At 36.5% G+C, this 14,936-nt stretch overlaps 2 protein-coding genes and 1 non-coding gene across 6 annotated transcripts; 2 read left to right on the top strand and 1 right to left on the bottom strand.

The window, feature by feature from the left end:
• The first annotated feature begins 1,191 nt into the window (after positions 1 to 1,191).
• On the top strand, positions 1,192 to 5,841 carry LOC122289915 (serine/threonine-protein kinase D6PK-like). Of its 3 annotated transcripts, none has more exons than XM_043097309.1 (3): positions 1,192 to 1,579; positions 2,296 to 3,391; positions 4,839 to 5,841. In XM_043097309.1, the coding sequence occupies exons 2-3, from the start codon at positions 2,433 to 2,435 to the stop codon at positions 5,698 to 5,700; spliced, it is 1,821 nt and encodes a 606-aa protein (XP_042953243.1). In that variant the 5' UTR covers positions 1,192 to 1,579; positions 2,296 to 2,432; the 3' UTR covers positions 5,701 to 5,841. The 3 variants fall into 3 exon arrangements, with proteins under 3 accessions (XP_042953243.1, XP_042953242.1, XP_042953244.1); XM_043097308.1 differs by having other exon boundaries at positions 1,192 to 1,688; XM_043097310.1 differs by lacking the exon at positions 1,192 to 1,579 and adding an exon at positions 1,649 to 1,794.
• Positions 5,842 to 6,376: 535 nt separating this feature from the next.
• Positions 6,377 to 6,449, bottom strand: TRNAF-GAA. Its single transcript has one exon. It is a non-coding gene; the product is annotated as a tRNA-Phe (tRNA).
• A 2,077-nt stretch (positions 6,450 to 8,526) lies between these two features.
• LOC122289930 (phosphatidylinositol/phosphatidylcholine transfer protein SFH11-like) lies at positions 8,527 to 14,265 on the top strand. 2 transcript variants are annotated; one of them, XM_043097358.1, is made up of 12 exons: positions 8,527 to 8,658; positions 8,738 to 8,809; positions 8,909 to 8,937; positions 9,583 to 9,654; positions 9,781 to 9,834; positions 11,055 to 11,132; positions 11,434 to 11,487; positions 12,065 to 12,124; positions 12,227 to 12,322; positions 13,035 to 13,136; positions 13,216 to 13,296; positions 13,666 to 14,265. In XM_043097358.1, the coding sequence occupies exons 1-12, from the start codon at positions 8,547 to 8,549 to the stop codon at positions 13,984 to 13,986; spliced, it is 1,131 nt and encodes a 376-aa protein (XP_042953292.1). In that variant the 5' UTR covers positions 8,527 to 8,546; the 3' UTR covers positions 13,987 to 14,265. The 2 variants fall into 2 exon arrangements, with proteins under 2 accessions (XP_042953292.1, XP_042953291.1); XM_043097357.1 differs by having other exon boundaries at positions 8,530 to 8,658; positions 9,571 to 9,654.
• Positions 14,266 to 14,936: the final 671 nt, after the last annotated feature.

Genomic DNA, 14,936 nt, shown 5'->3' with positions numbered 1-14,936 from the left:
TTTTATAAATTGATGTAGCTTGATTTGATTTTTCATAGTTATTTTCATTATAAAATAAATATAACATATAAAATGAAATTATATTAATTTGTAAGATTAGTTTTATATATATATTTTTTATAAATGCAGCAGCACTCATAGTTTATATAAAACAAGAAATGAAATGGAATGGAAAAAGTAGTAAGGGAGATTAGAGATGGCTATCATCAGGTCTTATGACAAATTGCTGGCTAAGAATTGCATGCTACTTATTATTAATTAATGTGTCAAGTTGTTGTCGCCACGAGTTTTTCAATATACTTGATCGATTTGCAATTAACCAAAAAATTTGGTCTTTTCTTTTGTTTCTTTTTTCATTTATAGGTAAGCAAGCAATTTGGGTACCAACCATAGGAAGACAGAAGTCGGTTGAAGGGCAGGAGTGGCTATAATTTAACTACACCTCATCATCTTGATGCTGTTGGAATTAATGTTGAATATTGCGGTGAACATGTGAATGCAGATATTGTGGATGCTGATTTCATCCCATGAGGAAAAAGCTGTGCCAAAAATGCTTGTGGAGAATCTAGCCGAGACCAGCCAATTCAGGACCCCTGGCCTCTCTCTCTCTCTTGGCCTCATCTCATTTCATGTTCAATTATCAGACTCAATTAACTTTGGATTAAAATCTATTTGTATATTTATTTATATGTATATATATATATTTTATAATTGTTTCACATCTCTTGTAAATTTAATCCATCGTCACCTTCAGGCCCCCCAACCCAATAATAAGCATTCCCCAGTTCTCCCACCTCTCCAGTGACTCTCCTCTACCCATAGCCATCTCTTTGACTTTTCAAAAACCCATCCTGGCCCTCCATCCTCATCATCCCTGGCCTTTTCATCTACTTAACACTGTCATGGACCACTTGTCTTTAACTTAATTATCAATAGCCAAAAAGGCTAAAATAGGCAACATTTGTGACAATTTAAAACCAAAAAGAAAGATGTTGTATTGGGGGCACAATAGTCATTTAGAAAGAATATGAAGCCTTAAATAGGAAAACTAAAAAGACACAAAACACGAATGGACAGGATGGAGCCGGTGGAGCCCATGTGTTGATTGAGACCCTTATGTTTTCGGGAACAAAATTCATTGAAATAATTGAACCAGAAAAAGAAAAGAAAAATCCTCCGCTTTTAACTTTTGACCCTCCTCTCTCTCTCTGTACATGGATGGGAGCCCACAGAGACACCCAAAGCTTTTTCTCACATACTCAAAGCTTTTTCTTTTCTATTTCTTGCTTTCCTCTCTCTCCCACCCTGTCTTTACATTTTGAGAGAAAGGAGTTCTCACGAATTGCTCTCTTTTCTCTCTCTCTCTCTACAGTAGAGAGAGAGCTCTTTTCCCACTCTGCTAAAGCAAAAGGTCCCCCCTCCCCCAAAGTCCTGATCTTTGAGGCTCTTTTGGGCTTCCTTTTTTATCTTTACTTTTCTACTGGGTTTTCTGATTTGCCCAAGTGGGGGCTTTCTTTTTCACTTCTCGTTGCACTCTATATTGATTTTTAGCGTCTGTGGGGTTCTTGGATCCAAATAGGTGGGTCTTTGTTTTTGGAGATCTGTCATTTCTCTTTACTTTGCTCTTATCTTTGGGTCTTTTGGCGTTTGTTGTTGTGTATTCAGAGCTATGAAGAATCTACATTTAGGTGGGAATTCCTTGAGTTTCTCTTACTTTTACATGATTCTTTTATCCATTACATTTTTCCTCTTGAAAGTCTAATTTTTCATGGACAGAAGGATTGGCATTTTGAGGTAGATGTCTGCCGTATTCCTGTCTTTTGAAAAATCCCAACCCGCCTTTCGGTTATTTTTTTCAATAGTGTATGAGCTATGATCTGGGCTTGCCTGCAATATCTTGTTTGTGTTATGTAATTTTTCTTTTGTTAATAATGAAATCTTAAACTTTAAGCTGCAAGAGCGGAGATTTTTCACCTCTTTGTTCCTGCTTAAAAGATAATTCGTTGTCTAATTTTTTTTTTTCAATTTAAGACGGGGGTCATGTAGATTTAGTGGCGACTAATGATTCTTAATCTCCGATTAAGTTCCTCTTTTTACTCTCAGTCTGAACTCGAAAACCTCCATTCAAGCATTTTATGTATTTTGAACGATGGCGATTTGTCTGACATGTTCCACTTTTTGCTCCGAGTTTCTTTTAATTTGTGTGACCTTGTTTGTAGTCTTAATTCGACAACTTTGGTTCAAGCATATTTTGTACGTTTCGGTGTGGTGATTTCTGTGATTGATGTCTCACAGATTTTACCCTACTATTGATGGATTTGGAGATGGAAATTGTTGGGGATGTCAATGATGGTGGGAGTCACGCCGTGAAATCGGGGGTTGAGTTGAGTTATGGGTTTTTGTAATCTGATCTATTTGACTGCATTCCGTGGATGGCCTCAAAATCTGGTGCCGGAACTTCTCCGGAAAAGCAGAGAAAATTAATCGGTAGTCAAACAACAGAAAGGAATTTCCGCAAGCCTCCACCTTTACAGATTACAAAGACTCACAAATCGGAGCCAGTGACACCAAGGAAATTACCTAAGAATGTGCAACTAGTCACGTTAAAGCAGGTTTCTGTCGAAACCAGGGTGGAAGAAAGATCGCTGAGCTCTCATCAAAAGGAGTCCAACAGTTATTTAGCTGAGAGGTTAGATTCGACGTTATTATTGGGTGAGCCAAAACAAGTGCCAGCTTATGTAGTCTCCGTGGGGAAAGAGACTAAGGGCTCAGTTGAAGGTGGGGCTGATCCAGAAAAGAAAACTTCTGAGCAAGGAATTAGCCCAGTTTCAGCTAAAGTCAGTGATGGAACCAGCAGTGTTGCCAAGACTAGTGGTAGTGCCAAAATCAGCGATCGAGCTGATTTTGTTGAGAGCGGGAAGAGCAGTATCTGTAGAGGCAGCACAAGCAGTGATGTGAGTGATGAAAGCACTTGTAGCAGCTTAAGTAGCAGCATCAACAAGCCTCACAAGGCAAATGACATACAATGGGAAGCAATACAGGCTGTCCGAGCAAAAGTTGGCGTATTGGGTATGAGTCATTTCAGACATCTCAAGAAGTTGGGTTGTGGGGATATTGGAAGCGTGTATCTTTCAGAGTTGGCTGGAACTAAGTGCCATTTTGCACTGAAGATTATGGACAAAGCATCATTAGCAAGCCGGAAAAAACTGCTTCGGGCGCAGACAGAAAGAGAGATACTACAGTCTTTAGACCATCCTTTCCTCCCGACCTTATATACCCATTTTGAGACGGAAAAGTTCTCATGCTTGGTGATGGAGTTCTGCCCTGGAGGCGACTTGCACACGCTTCGGCAGAGGCAGCCAGGGAAGTATTTTTCTGAACAAGCAGTAAAGTAAGAAACCTGTGCCTACTCAATATCTACGTGGTTCATATATGACATTCAATTTTTTCAACCGTTTGTGTTAGTCCATGTCCATCTCATCTTGGTTCACTTATTTATCGAAAACTCATTGTTATAAGGTGGGTTTGGAGTTTTTATGAGCGTCTTTCTATTAGTCTCATGCTGTGGAATGAAATTTTGGTTTTGTCTTGCCGTTTGTGACAAGATGAAAAACAACCTGTGCAAACAAAACCGTATCAGCTGGATGTATATGGACCTCCAGCAATAACTCTAGGAAAAGTTAATATTTGTATAAACATGTAATGGTCAAGTATCAATTTCTAGGGGATTTTATTTTCTTTATTAGGTGTTGTGCATAATTGGCATTGAGGAACAATTTTTCTTATGCATCATAACAGGATTTAAAGTTGTGTCTCAAATTAAAAAGGAATCAATGGTAAATCCCTGTGCATCTAGAAGATCTTTCCATTAATTTTTTTAACCTTCTTCCTTGTATCGCTAAGCTAGCATGCATAGGCGACGTTCATGTATATGGGCCTTTGTCCACTTTATGCTGAATAAAATTGTGTTTATTGAAAAAAAAAAATCATCTTTTTAACCTTGATTATTTATCTTTGCGATAGTTTATTCAGAGTTTCTTCTTTCTTTTCTTCCACGATGGAATTTCCTAATTGAAAAAAGAAATGGGCATGCCTAGGATATTGGAGAGGCTGATCAATTCTTCTTTCACTATTTATTGATGTGAACCAGCTTTCTTAGTCATTAGAGGGAATGACAGAGAGGCCACTGTGCTCTAGAAATTCCGTGTGCTGAGGAAAATAGTGGTGGGGTTGTCTTAGCTGCCATATCAAATAGAAGACATGTTTCTAGTTGTTTTGTCAGAATTGTTGATAGGACATTTTCCGGAATGCACTTCGCTAATGATAAGATGTTTGGTGCAACAAGAAGATGTAAGAACCAGCACAATGATGAGAAATTTGATGAAATCATGGGATAAATGACTGGAATAGACTCTTGGTTGTGATTCTTGATATGAGAGGCCGGTATTCATGTGCTACTCCACAAATTAACATGAAAAGCTTTAACACAAATTACGATTTTGGTATCAGGCTAATATAGCTAAAACATGTTTTCTATATTATTCCAAAGTGGCCTTTGGTCCAATGGCACCGATCCCAATATCTTAGTGGTGGTGTCTGGGGCTTGAATTCCCCTATCCATTACTAACAGCAGATCTGAAGGATTATGATTCTTCTTATATATTTTTCGTGCTAGCCTTTTTATAGAATAATTACATAGCTAGAAGAAGTTCCATGTGAGTTGTATTCTTCAGTCCTGTGTTGAATAGCTGTTGCAAGCCAATTCTCTTTTCTATCTTGCATAACAATGACTTGTGATATTAATTCATTCTTGTTATCCCTTAACCTTCAATATGCAGGTTCTATGTAGCAGAGGTTCTCCTCGCTCTGGAGTATCTACACATGCTTGGAATTGTTTACCGTGATCTCAAGCCAGAGAATGTACTTGTGAGGGATGATGGCCACATAATGCTTTCTGACTTTGACCTTTCCCTCCGCTGTGCGTACATCCCTACTCTAGTCAAGTCTTCTGCACCCGAATCTGAACCTATGCGCAAGAACCCAGTTTATTGTGTCCAACCAGCTTGCATCGAGCCCTCCTGTATTCAACCATCATGCGTGGCGCCTACAACATGTTTTGGGCCTCGTCTGTTTTCAAGCAAATCTAAGAAAGACCGGAAACCCAAGAATGAAATGGGAAATCAAGTCAGTCCATTGCCAGAGCTTATGGCAGAGCCGACCAATGCCCGCTCAATGTCATTCGTAGGGACTCACGAGTATTTGGCACCCGAAATTATCAAAGGTGAAGGGCACGGCAGTGCTGTTGATTGGTGGACTTTTGGGATCTTTCTCTACGAGCTCTTGTTTGGTAAGACTCCTTTCAAGGGATCAGGGAACCGAGCAACCTTATTCAATGTTGTGGGTCAACCGCTGCGATTCCCAGAGTCACCAGTGGTGAGTTTTTCAGCAAGGGATCTGATAAGAGGGTTACTAGTGAAAGAACCCCAACATAGGCTGGCATATAAGCGAGGAGCAACAGAGATTAAGCAACACCCCTTCTTTGAAGGCGTAAACTGGGCATTGATTCGGTGTGCTAGCCCACCCGAGATCCCCAAACCAATTGAGATCGAGCGAATTCCAGTCTCCACGGCATCAACTAGTGACAAAGCTGCTCCCGCTGCTTGCCCTGATCAAAATTATTTAGAATTCGATTTCTTTTAGTTACTTCAAGAACCAATCTTTTTTCTTTTCCTTTTCCTCTTCTTTGTGAGAAACATGTAGATTTTTTGAGTTGTTGGTTATTGGAAAATCAATCAGTTCTTTTTAATCCCATAATGACATTATGTTTGATATTTTTATGAATCACTTTCAAATTTTTATTGCAGAAATATATGTTTTTGAGTCCATGAAATTCCTCGTGCGAGGAGCAACTTGCTCATTCAAGCATCCATGGTAAACGAGCTCATAATCGGGCTGAGTACAATCGGAGAACTAAAAAAAAATTCCTGCTACAAGAGTTGTGTCCATCATTTTCCTCCTCTGATTGAGCCAAAAGTGTAGCTCTTGCTGTCTATGATAATCTCATCTGAATATCTTTGGCTCAACGATCACATATTTTTCTTACTTTGCTGCTCCAATCTGATGTACTTACATTTGTCAACACTAGAAAGCTCGGATTCTCATGATATTGAAAACCGAAAAGAATGGCATTCAGCCGCAAATAGCTGCAAAAATCACGCATATTAGCACGGAAGTATGGGTGGACGAAGTTGGGTTTAGCTTAGCAGAAAATAGGAAAAATGTAAACATAGCCATATCGTTACGGATGGACATGGCCGCCGCTTTGGTAGACCTTCAAGGATAATAATAATTTCTCATAATAAAAACAAGGCAGTATTGCGGTGAGCGTGGATCGAACACGCGACCTTCAGATCTTCAGTCTGACGCTCTCCCAACTGAGCTATCCCCGCTGGCATACTTTGGTGCGTTACTCTCTATTTTGTAAAAATGTCATCTGTCTCTTGCTAAAATATGTATTTTGCTATTATAAGCAAAGTCACGTACTAATCTACATATCAATATTAATTTTTCTATATTTAAAATTTAAATTAATATTATTTTCAATCAAATCTATTTTTTAACTAATCACGTTAAATTAGTGCATATATATTAGTATGCAGCTGTACTTACAACTATATTTTTTTTTAAAATATATAACATATGCTGCCATCAAGAGCGGATATTTTTGATATTTATTTATATTTTTTTTAGACATCAGAAACTTGAGCATTGAATTGAAACAAATAATTATATAAGAAAAAGAAAATGGAGTACTGGGAGAAGAAGATGCAATATAGATGGCATCTTGCCTTTTTCTTTATATTTCCCAATGAGTAATAATTGTTTTGAGTGGGTGATTGTGTTACATACAACATGCCACGCTTTTTCCTTACCATCAATTAATGTCTTGACAAATCCCCACCAATCTTTGATGCCAATTGATATTGTCACCTCTCAATTCCTTTAAAAGCCATTGGTTATGGAAGTTCATACGTCTTTTTGATTTTGTGGTCCTTGCAAAACATTTCTTTTTCTTTCCTGTCCTTTGTTTGTTTCTTTTTTTAAGTAAAAACCATTATAAATATTAATTTTGAGTTTCAAAAAAAAAAAAAAAAAATCGTCAAAGCAATGTGCAAGTGTGGCTTTCAAGCTGCTTGTCTCCCTCTTTGCCCAAATGGGTTTTGAAAACGAAACCAAATCATTGAATTTTGGTAATAGGAAATTTCTTTGAATTGTTGATTAATAGTTAATAGGAAGGAAGCAGAAAAGAAAAGATGGTTATGGACACAAAAATCTGGTCTTTTTTGACTCTTAGTCGCATGGGAGAGGAGAGGGACACAAGAAGGGATGGAATGGGTTGGAATACTCAGTGAGACCGACGATCGAGACACATTATTCGAAAGATTCAGATGAGATCTGAGAGAGACCATCCAAAGAAGAAAACAACATGGCAACGAATAAAAGATAGGGAGCATTATTTTATACCCTTTGCCTTCGGTTGGAGATAACAAGCTACAATGTTTAGCATCTTCCTTTTTATCAAGTAAGCCATAGTTTCTTGTCTTCTTTTGAGTGAGGGTTGGAAGTCCGAAAACCATTAGAGTTCTGTTACGTAAAGTTGTTTTTGTGTATGTTTTACGCATTCTATTAATGCGATTGATAAAAATAATTATTTTATATTAAAAAAATAACACAACCATAAAACAAATCTTTGGGTAGCTCTAGATATTAAGACGGCTGTTGAGTTGTATGTAGAACATAAAAAAGCATTAAAAAACTAGAAGGACTATCGGCCTTGATAGATCATCAACTCTCAAGCTCAACTCACTGCAATTTCAAAACTATTACCTTCATTTTATAAAGATCTGAAAATCTAAGTACTGATTTTGCAATTATCTCATTAAATAATTAAAAATTCTTTATAGACTAAATGTGACAGAATCATTAACATCATTCTCCTGATATTATCCACATTTAATATAGAAGTTAAAAATATTTGAATATATTCAATACGAAAGAAATAAGTGAATAACATCGATATTCACACCCCTATACCTAATAATTTAAATATATTTTTTCAATATAAGTATAGTTCTATTTAAAAGCTTTACACTATATATTCGTATACAATATAATTTTATTTAAAAGATAAATTTTAAAATTTAAATTTTATATATTAAATTAAAATAATTTTGTTTATCATCCCTAAATACCATATGGATTTTAATTTTAATTTTAATTTTTTTATAATAAATATATAGTGTATGGATGATAAGTATAATAATTTAATTAGTTTAACAAGAATAAAAAAAATAATATTAAAATATATAAAATGTATAATGTGAGATGATTAGTAGCTAAATTATATTATATAAATAATTTATAATCTGGTATTTAATTCTGTACTAATAATTTCAGGCCCTTGGATCAATTCAGCCGCTCATCAATTTAGTATTCATTTGATAAACTTCAAGTACAAATAAAAATTCAGACGAGGTGGATATACAATGAAATATACACAATACAATACAAAATTTCTGGGCATCCCCCTCAACTTCAGAGCTCTTAAAGACGGAGAGCGGGAGACAGAGACTGAGGATCGGAAAACTCTAACCCAAGTTGAGGATTTTCACGAATTCACCTAAAAGTTTCTGAATTTCTACCAACTCTGACGGAGTTCTTTGAATATACGGTTCAGAAAGAAAAAAGCAGGAAATGGACGTTGCTAATGAGGAAGCGATCAAGCAGTTCCAGTCATTAATGGAAGAGGGTGAGCTTTAAAAATCCGACTTGTCTTTTGTTTAAATTTTCTTCTTTTAACTTTGTATCGCTAAAAATGTTTTCCCTTTTGTCTATTTGATTTTCGCAGTAGATGAGCAACTGAAGGACACATTCAAGGTTAGTTTCCCTGATCTCTATCTGTTTTGATGCTGGGAAAAACTTGTGATTTACCTTAAAGTATTTGCTGCCTGGGAAGGGGGGTTGAAGATCAGGGTAGCTCAACCTTTGAGATAATTTTGCGGTTACAATTCATTTCTTCTTATTTGTTGTTCTGCTTTCTGAGAAAGAAATTTAATGACTGTTAAATCATAGGTTAAGTTCAGTGTGATCTGGGTCTTCGATCTTGCTATTCTTGGATTTTTTTTATCTTAATTAATTGACCCGTTGCTGTCAGGTTCACCTCATTAACTTTCGGGTGGATAAGTTTTTTGACTCTGTAGTTCTAGATATTATTTTGCTTTAGGATGATGTTGGATTCCCTGTGAATTGCCTGATTCCTTTTTGATCTTAATGGTTTGATTTGCATTTTATTTAGAGCTAATGAGATTTTGGCTAAGATAATAAGTTTCTTATAAATATGTGTGTGTGTGTGTGTGTTTTAAAAATAAATTTGAAATTCTGTGCTTTTTTAGCTCCATCTATTGAGCCATTCCTGGTTTCTGATGCTTTTTTGAATTGGTGTACAGTTTTTTCAATACTTACTGATGATCTGTGTCTGTCTTAACTCAAATCATGTACCATGACATTCAGAATATGCACCAGGGTTATCCAATCGAGACATTGGTACGGTTTCTTAAAGCCAGAGACTGGAATGTTGCCAAAGCACATAAAATGGTTAGACCAATTTATGTCACTAAAGCTGCTCTGTTAAGTTATTGTTTTCTAAAAATATTATCCTCTCCTTCAAGCTCATTCATCTTTGATACTTCTGCTTTTACTAAACGCACAAATCTGTTCCAGTTGGTTGATTGCTTAAAGTGGAGAATACAAAATGAGATTGACCTTATACTAGCGGTGAGTTTCATCGTTATGGCACTTATAAATTTTTTTTTTTGATCATTATGAGATTATTATTATTATTCTTTTATAGGTTATCATTATGGGTAAATTATCTAAACACGATATATTGTGATTAAAGTCTCTTGAAGCTTCTCTTTGGTGCTTGTATGTCTTGTCTGTTCTGCGAATTCTTGCAATCAGCAAATGCATTGTCTTCTTGGCTCAAGTGAAAAAGTATCATATGAATAGTAAAGTTAGAGATCTACAAATGAGCAACTGATAGGCAAGAAAGGGGAACTTAAGACTGTAACTGACACTTAATGCACACTTACACTACTCATTGGATGGGACTTAGTGAGTGCATCACATATGATGTATATTTAGTGTGAATACGTACATATGCCCTGTAAAAACCTTATTTAATGTGTAAGTTGTAGTAGTATTTGTTCACGGGAGAAAATTAGCATCCCACAGTTCTGGGCCAAGAGCATATATTCATGATCATAGCCAATCATATTATAGGCAATATCTAAGACAAGCTTGTATATTCTTTAATTGGCACTTCTGGTCTATATTGGTATTTTGTGGTTGATTTTTTACCAAGGCCAAAAGAGTCCAGTCAGTTTTTCCTTCTTCACTTCCTTCTGCTTAGCCGATAGTGGGCACTCTAATAATTTTTTAAGTAGGCATTTATGAAAGGTCTTCACTAGGGCTGCCTCTTTTCAGCTCATTCTTAGGCTCTCTCGAGTGGATGTTTCAGATGCCTACCTTTAAGCACGAGGCTGAACTTGAAGAAGTGTGAATTCGCTAGTCCTTAGTATATCAATAAGTTGGTTGAGGAGGACAACTAAGATCTGTTAAAAAAGTTTAACTAAAGGGCGATTTCCAAGTTTTGGCTAAGACCAGAACCGATTCAATCGAAACGGGTTATTCTAGAAGGGCGAATCATAGAATCAATGATGAGTTGTAATGATGATTAGGCATCTAACATTTGCATTGTAAGTTAATATTGGCCTATATTGAAATAAAGATTTTGGGTGCATATAACGTTGTTCTGTCCTCTCTTCTGCTTTGCATGTGTGGATTTTAGTCTTCAATTACTTTGATTAATAATATCTCAAAAGCATGTATTGATTAATGATATCTCAAAGCCATGTTGGATAATAAACTCTGCACTTAATTTGGTGATCAAGAATTTATTACATCACAAAATCTTCTTTTGTTTCTCTGTACAGAAACCTATCAGCCCCATTGATTTGTACAGAGCAGTGAGAGATTCTCAGCTTGTAGGATTGTCTGGTTATTCGAAGGAGGTATTCCTGTGTTTACTTAAAATTATTGTGGCCTGCAATATCTGTCATGTCCCATCCAACTTGCCCAGGCTGGTCTGGCATCTCAAAAGTCAGTTTGCTGCTAGTATTTTACTAAAACTCTTTGTGCTCTCTCTCTCTCTCTCTCTCTCTCTCTCTCTCTCTCTCTCTCTCTCTCTCTCTCTCTCCAGGGAGGGAGGGTGCTTATGGTATTTTATTGTTCATTCATTGTTGAGCAAGGATTACTTCATCCTTGCATTCGTACTTTTGTTTTCTTTTCACTTTTCATGCTAAATATTTCCAGGGACTTCCTGTCATTGCTGTTGGGGTTGGGCTCAGCACATTTGACAAAGCATCTGTAAGGACATTATGCTATATTTTCCTTAACTTTCAAAATTATAAAGTTCCATTGGATTAATGGGATGGGATTTGCAGTATAATGGAAGACATGCATGTGGGATTTACAGTATGCTTATTAGAGGATTTTGGTATATAATGGAATACTGGCTTTAAGGGCACAAAGTTCCATCTCTTTTTCAGTACCAAGAATGCATACGCATTAAGCATTACGTAATTTCTCCTCAAATCTCTGTTTAAGGGATCAGGAAAGACTGCAAGTGGCATAGATATTGAGTACATGCATAACACATTACTTTTATCCCCTAAATTCTGTATTGCTTGGAATGCATTTCCAATAAATGGTTGTACTTAGCAATCCTGTTTTTTCATACTGGGTTCTTCTGTTTCGTGCTTCTTAGAGACATGGGCTGTGATGATTTTTCTGATAAGATATTAATATTTACTCAAGATGGATGTGATTTTGTTCATCAAGTTCGCTGGCTTCTTCTTGTTGACAAGGCTGCATTAAACACTGATGAGGGCACATTTAACAATTGCATTTTCTTTATTTCATATTTAGTTTCTTTTAATTTCAGGTACATTACTATGTGCAGTCCCACATACAGATGAATGAGTACAGAGATCGCGTAATACTGGTGCATAATTAATTTAATCATATTTTTTTGTAAGGAAGATTGCTTAATCGTATATATGACTTGTGAAACCATTCCTAAGGCCTGATTTTAATTTTAATCTAGCCTTCTGCAACAAAGAAGCATGGACGGCATATTGGTACCTGTCTGAAAGTTTTAGACATGACTGGTTTAAAGCTTTCAGCTCTGAGCCAAATTAAGGTATCTATCTGTATTCTATAGTTTGCTAAGAAAGGTTTATTAGGTACTTTTAGGTTTTAGAACCCAATATTCATTTTGCACTTGATATTCCTTTTTTCAGTAGATAGTTTGTCAGCTATCAGATATCAATACATTCAATATGTGCAAATGTAATGAATGGTGATGATGTGTTGGAGTTTTTCTATCTTTTTAGTCACTGTATGTAGGTATTTCTTCTTGTATACTTCTTGTGTACTTGGGCTTTGCCTATTTATGGTAATAAACTCTTATTAATTATAAAAAAATTTGCAAATTCTTATGTGATACTGAGATAAAAGCATGCTGGTTACCTATGAGTGGATTATCAATATGTTCAAGGCTTTCCACTTGGAACTTTGATTTAGTGTAAAAACAAAACCAGCCTTCTCTCTGTATATTGTTGCACTGGCAACAGGAAGCATGGGTCATCTTGGCTTATAGATCTTTCATATGAAAATGAACCATAAGGTCCTGAGCAGTGTCTTTTCCTGTGTGCATTTGTGGCTAACACATGATATATCTTATTCTATGTTTCTCAGATGAGTGTGTATTATTTTATTTATATATCTTTAAGAAAAAAGATCTTAAGTAGGCAAGTGCGCTCAATTTCAATATCAATTACTAATATTTTGCTGTCCTCATACTATGGACCATGTATTTGACGCTTTTCACTTCCGGTTCAATCTTGATGCAGCTTTTGTCTGCTATATCTACAATTGATGACTTGAATTATCCAGAAAAGACACAAACATACTACATTGTAAATGTCCCCTATGTATTTTCCGCATGTTGGAAGGTTTGTGCTTGTCATCATGTTTAAAAATGTGTGTTTTCTTATTCTGCAACAAAATTCTTAGTGGTTTATATGTTGGCAGGTTGTGAAGCCTCTTTTGCAGGAAAGGACAAGGAGGAAAGTCCAGGTTCTGCAAGGTTGTGGGAGGGATGAGTTACTGAATGTAAGCATGTTTTCCTGTTTGATTATCATGATGTTAAATTTTTATCATTATTCACAATATGCAAATCCAATTTTTCTTATGTTGCCATTGCTTAGTTTCTTAGAAGGGTTTGTCTAAGTTATGACTCATGCAATATAATTTCTATGTTGCATCCAGCTGGTGAATCTGTAATGTGAAAATTACTTAATCGAGGTGGGTAGATTTAGTTCCTCCATTGATCTGGAAAATGCATTTAGAATCTTTCCTAGTCCTTGAATGCGACTTATCAATTGTTGTTTTCATAGTGATAATGTTTATGGCCCATGATATTGCATGCAACTGAATTGTTCTCTGACCACTGTTTCTATGACATTGTTGATTTGTATCCAGATAATGGATTATGGATCCCTCCCACATTTTTGTAGAAGAGGGGGCTCTGGATCGTCCAGGCATCATGGAAATGGGAGTGCTGACGATTGTTTCTCCTTGGACCATGCATTCCATCAAGAGCTCTACGAATATATCAAGCAAGCAGCTTTGCGTATGGAGCCTGTTTCACTTACCAAGCAGGGTTCAGTTCATGTAGATGTTCCAGAGCCAAGCCTAGAAGATGCCAAGATTGCCAAGACCATAGAAACTGAGTTCCACAAGTTGGAAAATCGGAATAGTCTTGCCAACTCATCGAATGGCTTTAAATTTACAAGTGATTGAAACTTTAGGAATAAAGCCCACTTGCTAGCCCACATTACTACACTTTAACCTGATACTCAAACGGCCAGACACGCTCGTCAGTGACTACAGTGAGAGAGGTCGTACTCCAATTATCAGACTTGAAAATGTTTACTTGCATCAGCTCGATGCAGGTTTTTTTATGTTTTTTTATTTTAAGGGACAGACTACAGAGCCTAACCTGGTGTAGTTTGACATTACCACCTTAGGGTGGATGATCAAAATTAGTTCGATTAATGCATGCATGCAGCGTGCGAACAAGTGTTAGCTTTCACATTTTTTATTTTATTTTATAAAGCAAGCATAATACTTCAAAAATCATACAAAGTCCCCTTCGAGTATGCTGTTTGGGCAAAGGTAATCTAGAAGATTCCTTGACCGCCAAAATGTAGCTCACATGCTTCCCATCCTCGTATTGTGCTCGTTGATGGCAGTTTTTGAGTCAATGCATATAACATTTTTTTTTTTTTTTTTTGTCTCTTGTAATCCCAACAGGCTGCTGCTGCTGCAGCTGCATCACTCCTTTTTGGGGGGGGGGGGGGGGGGGGGGGGGGGAAAGAGATTGTGCTGCATGATACTTTCTCGTTGCCCCATCAAAGTTTGGTTTATAAAAACGTCCTTAGTAAGTGCTTTAATTTTTTAGATGCTTCGAATTAACTGGCAACTCAGGATAAGGTGATTTTAAGGATTGTGGTTCAACATGACAAAAGAGGAAGAAGAGTTTGATGAAGAAACTTTTCCTGATTTAGGAAGCAAGTAAAGATTGGATGTTGTAGGCAACAAATCCCAAATGATAATCGAGAGCAGGGGAAGAGTTTTAACCCATCTTGCTCCAAAACAGCAACCAAATAAATAATCTTGTCCCGATAATAAGTTGTGCTTTCCATGCTTTTGGTGTGTTGCTGTTTTTCCGTGCATTGTACTGGTCTGTG

The sequence above is a fragment of the Carya illinoinensis genome, chromosome 12 (assembly GCF_018687715.1).
Source record: "Carya illinoinensis cultivar Pawnee chromosome 12, C.illinoinensisPawnee_v1, whole genome shotgun sequence".
NCBI classification, from domain to species: domain Eukaryota; kingdom Viridiplantae; phylum Streptophyta; class Magnoliopsida; order Fagales; family Juglandaceae; genus Carya; species Carya illinoinensis.
The sequence above is the reverse complement of the archived record's forward strand: the minus strand, read 5'-3'. Positions and strand labels throughout refer to the sequence as shown.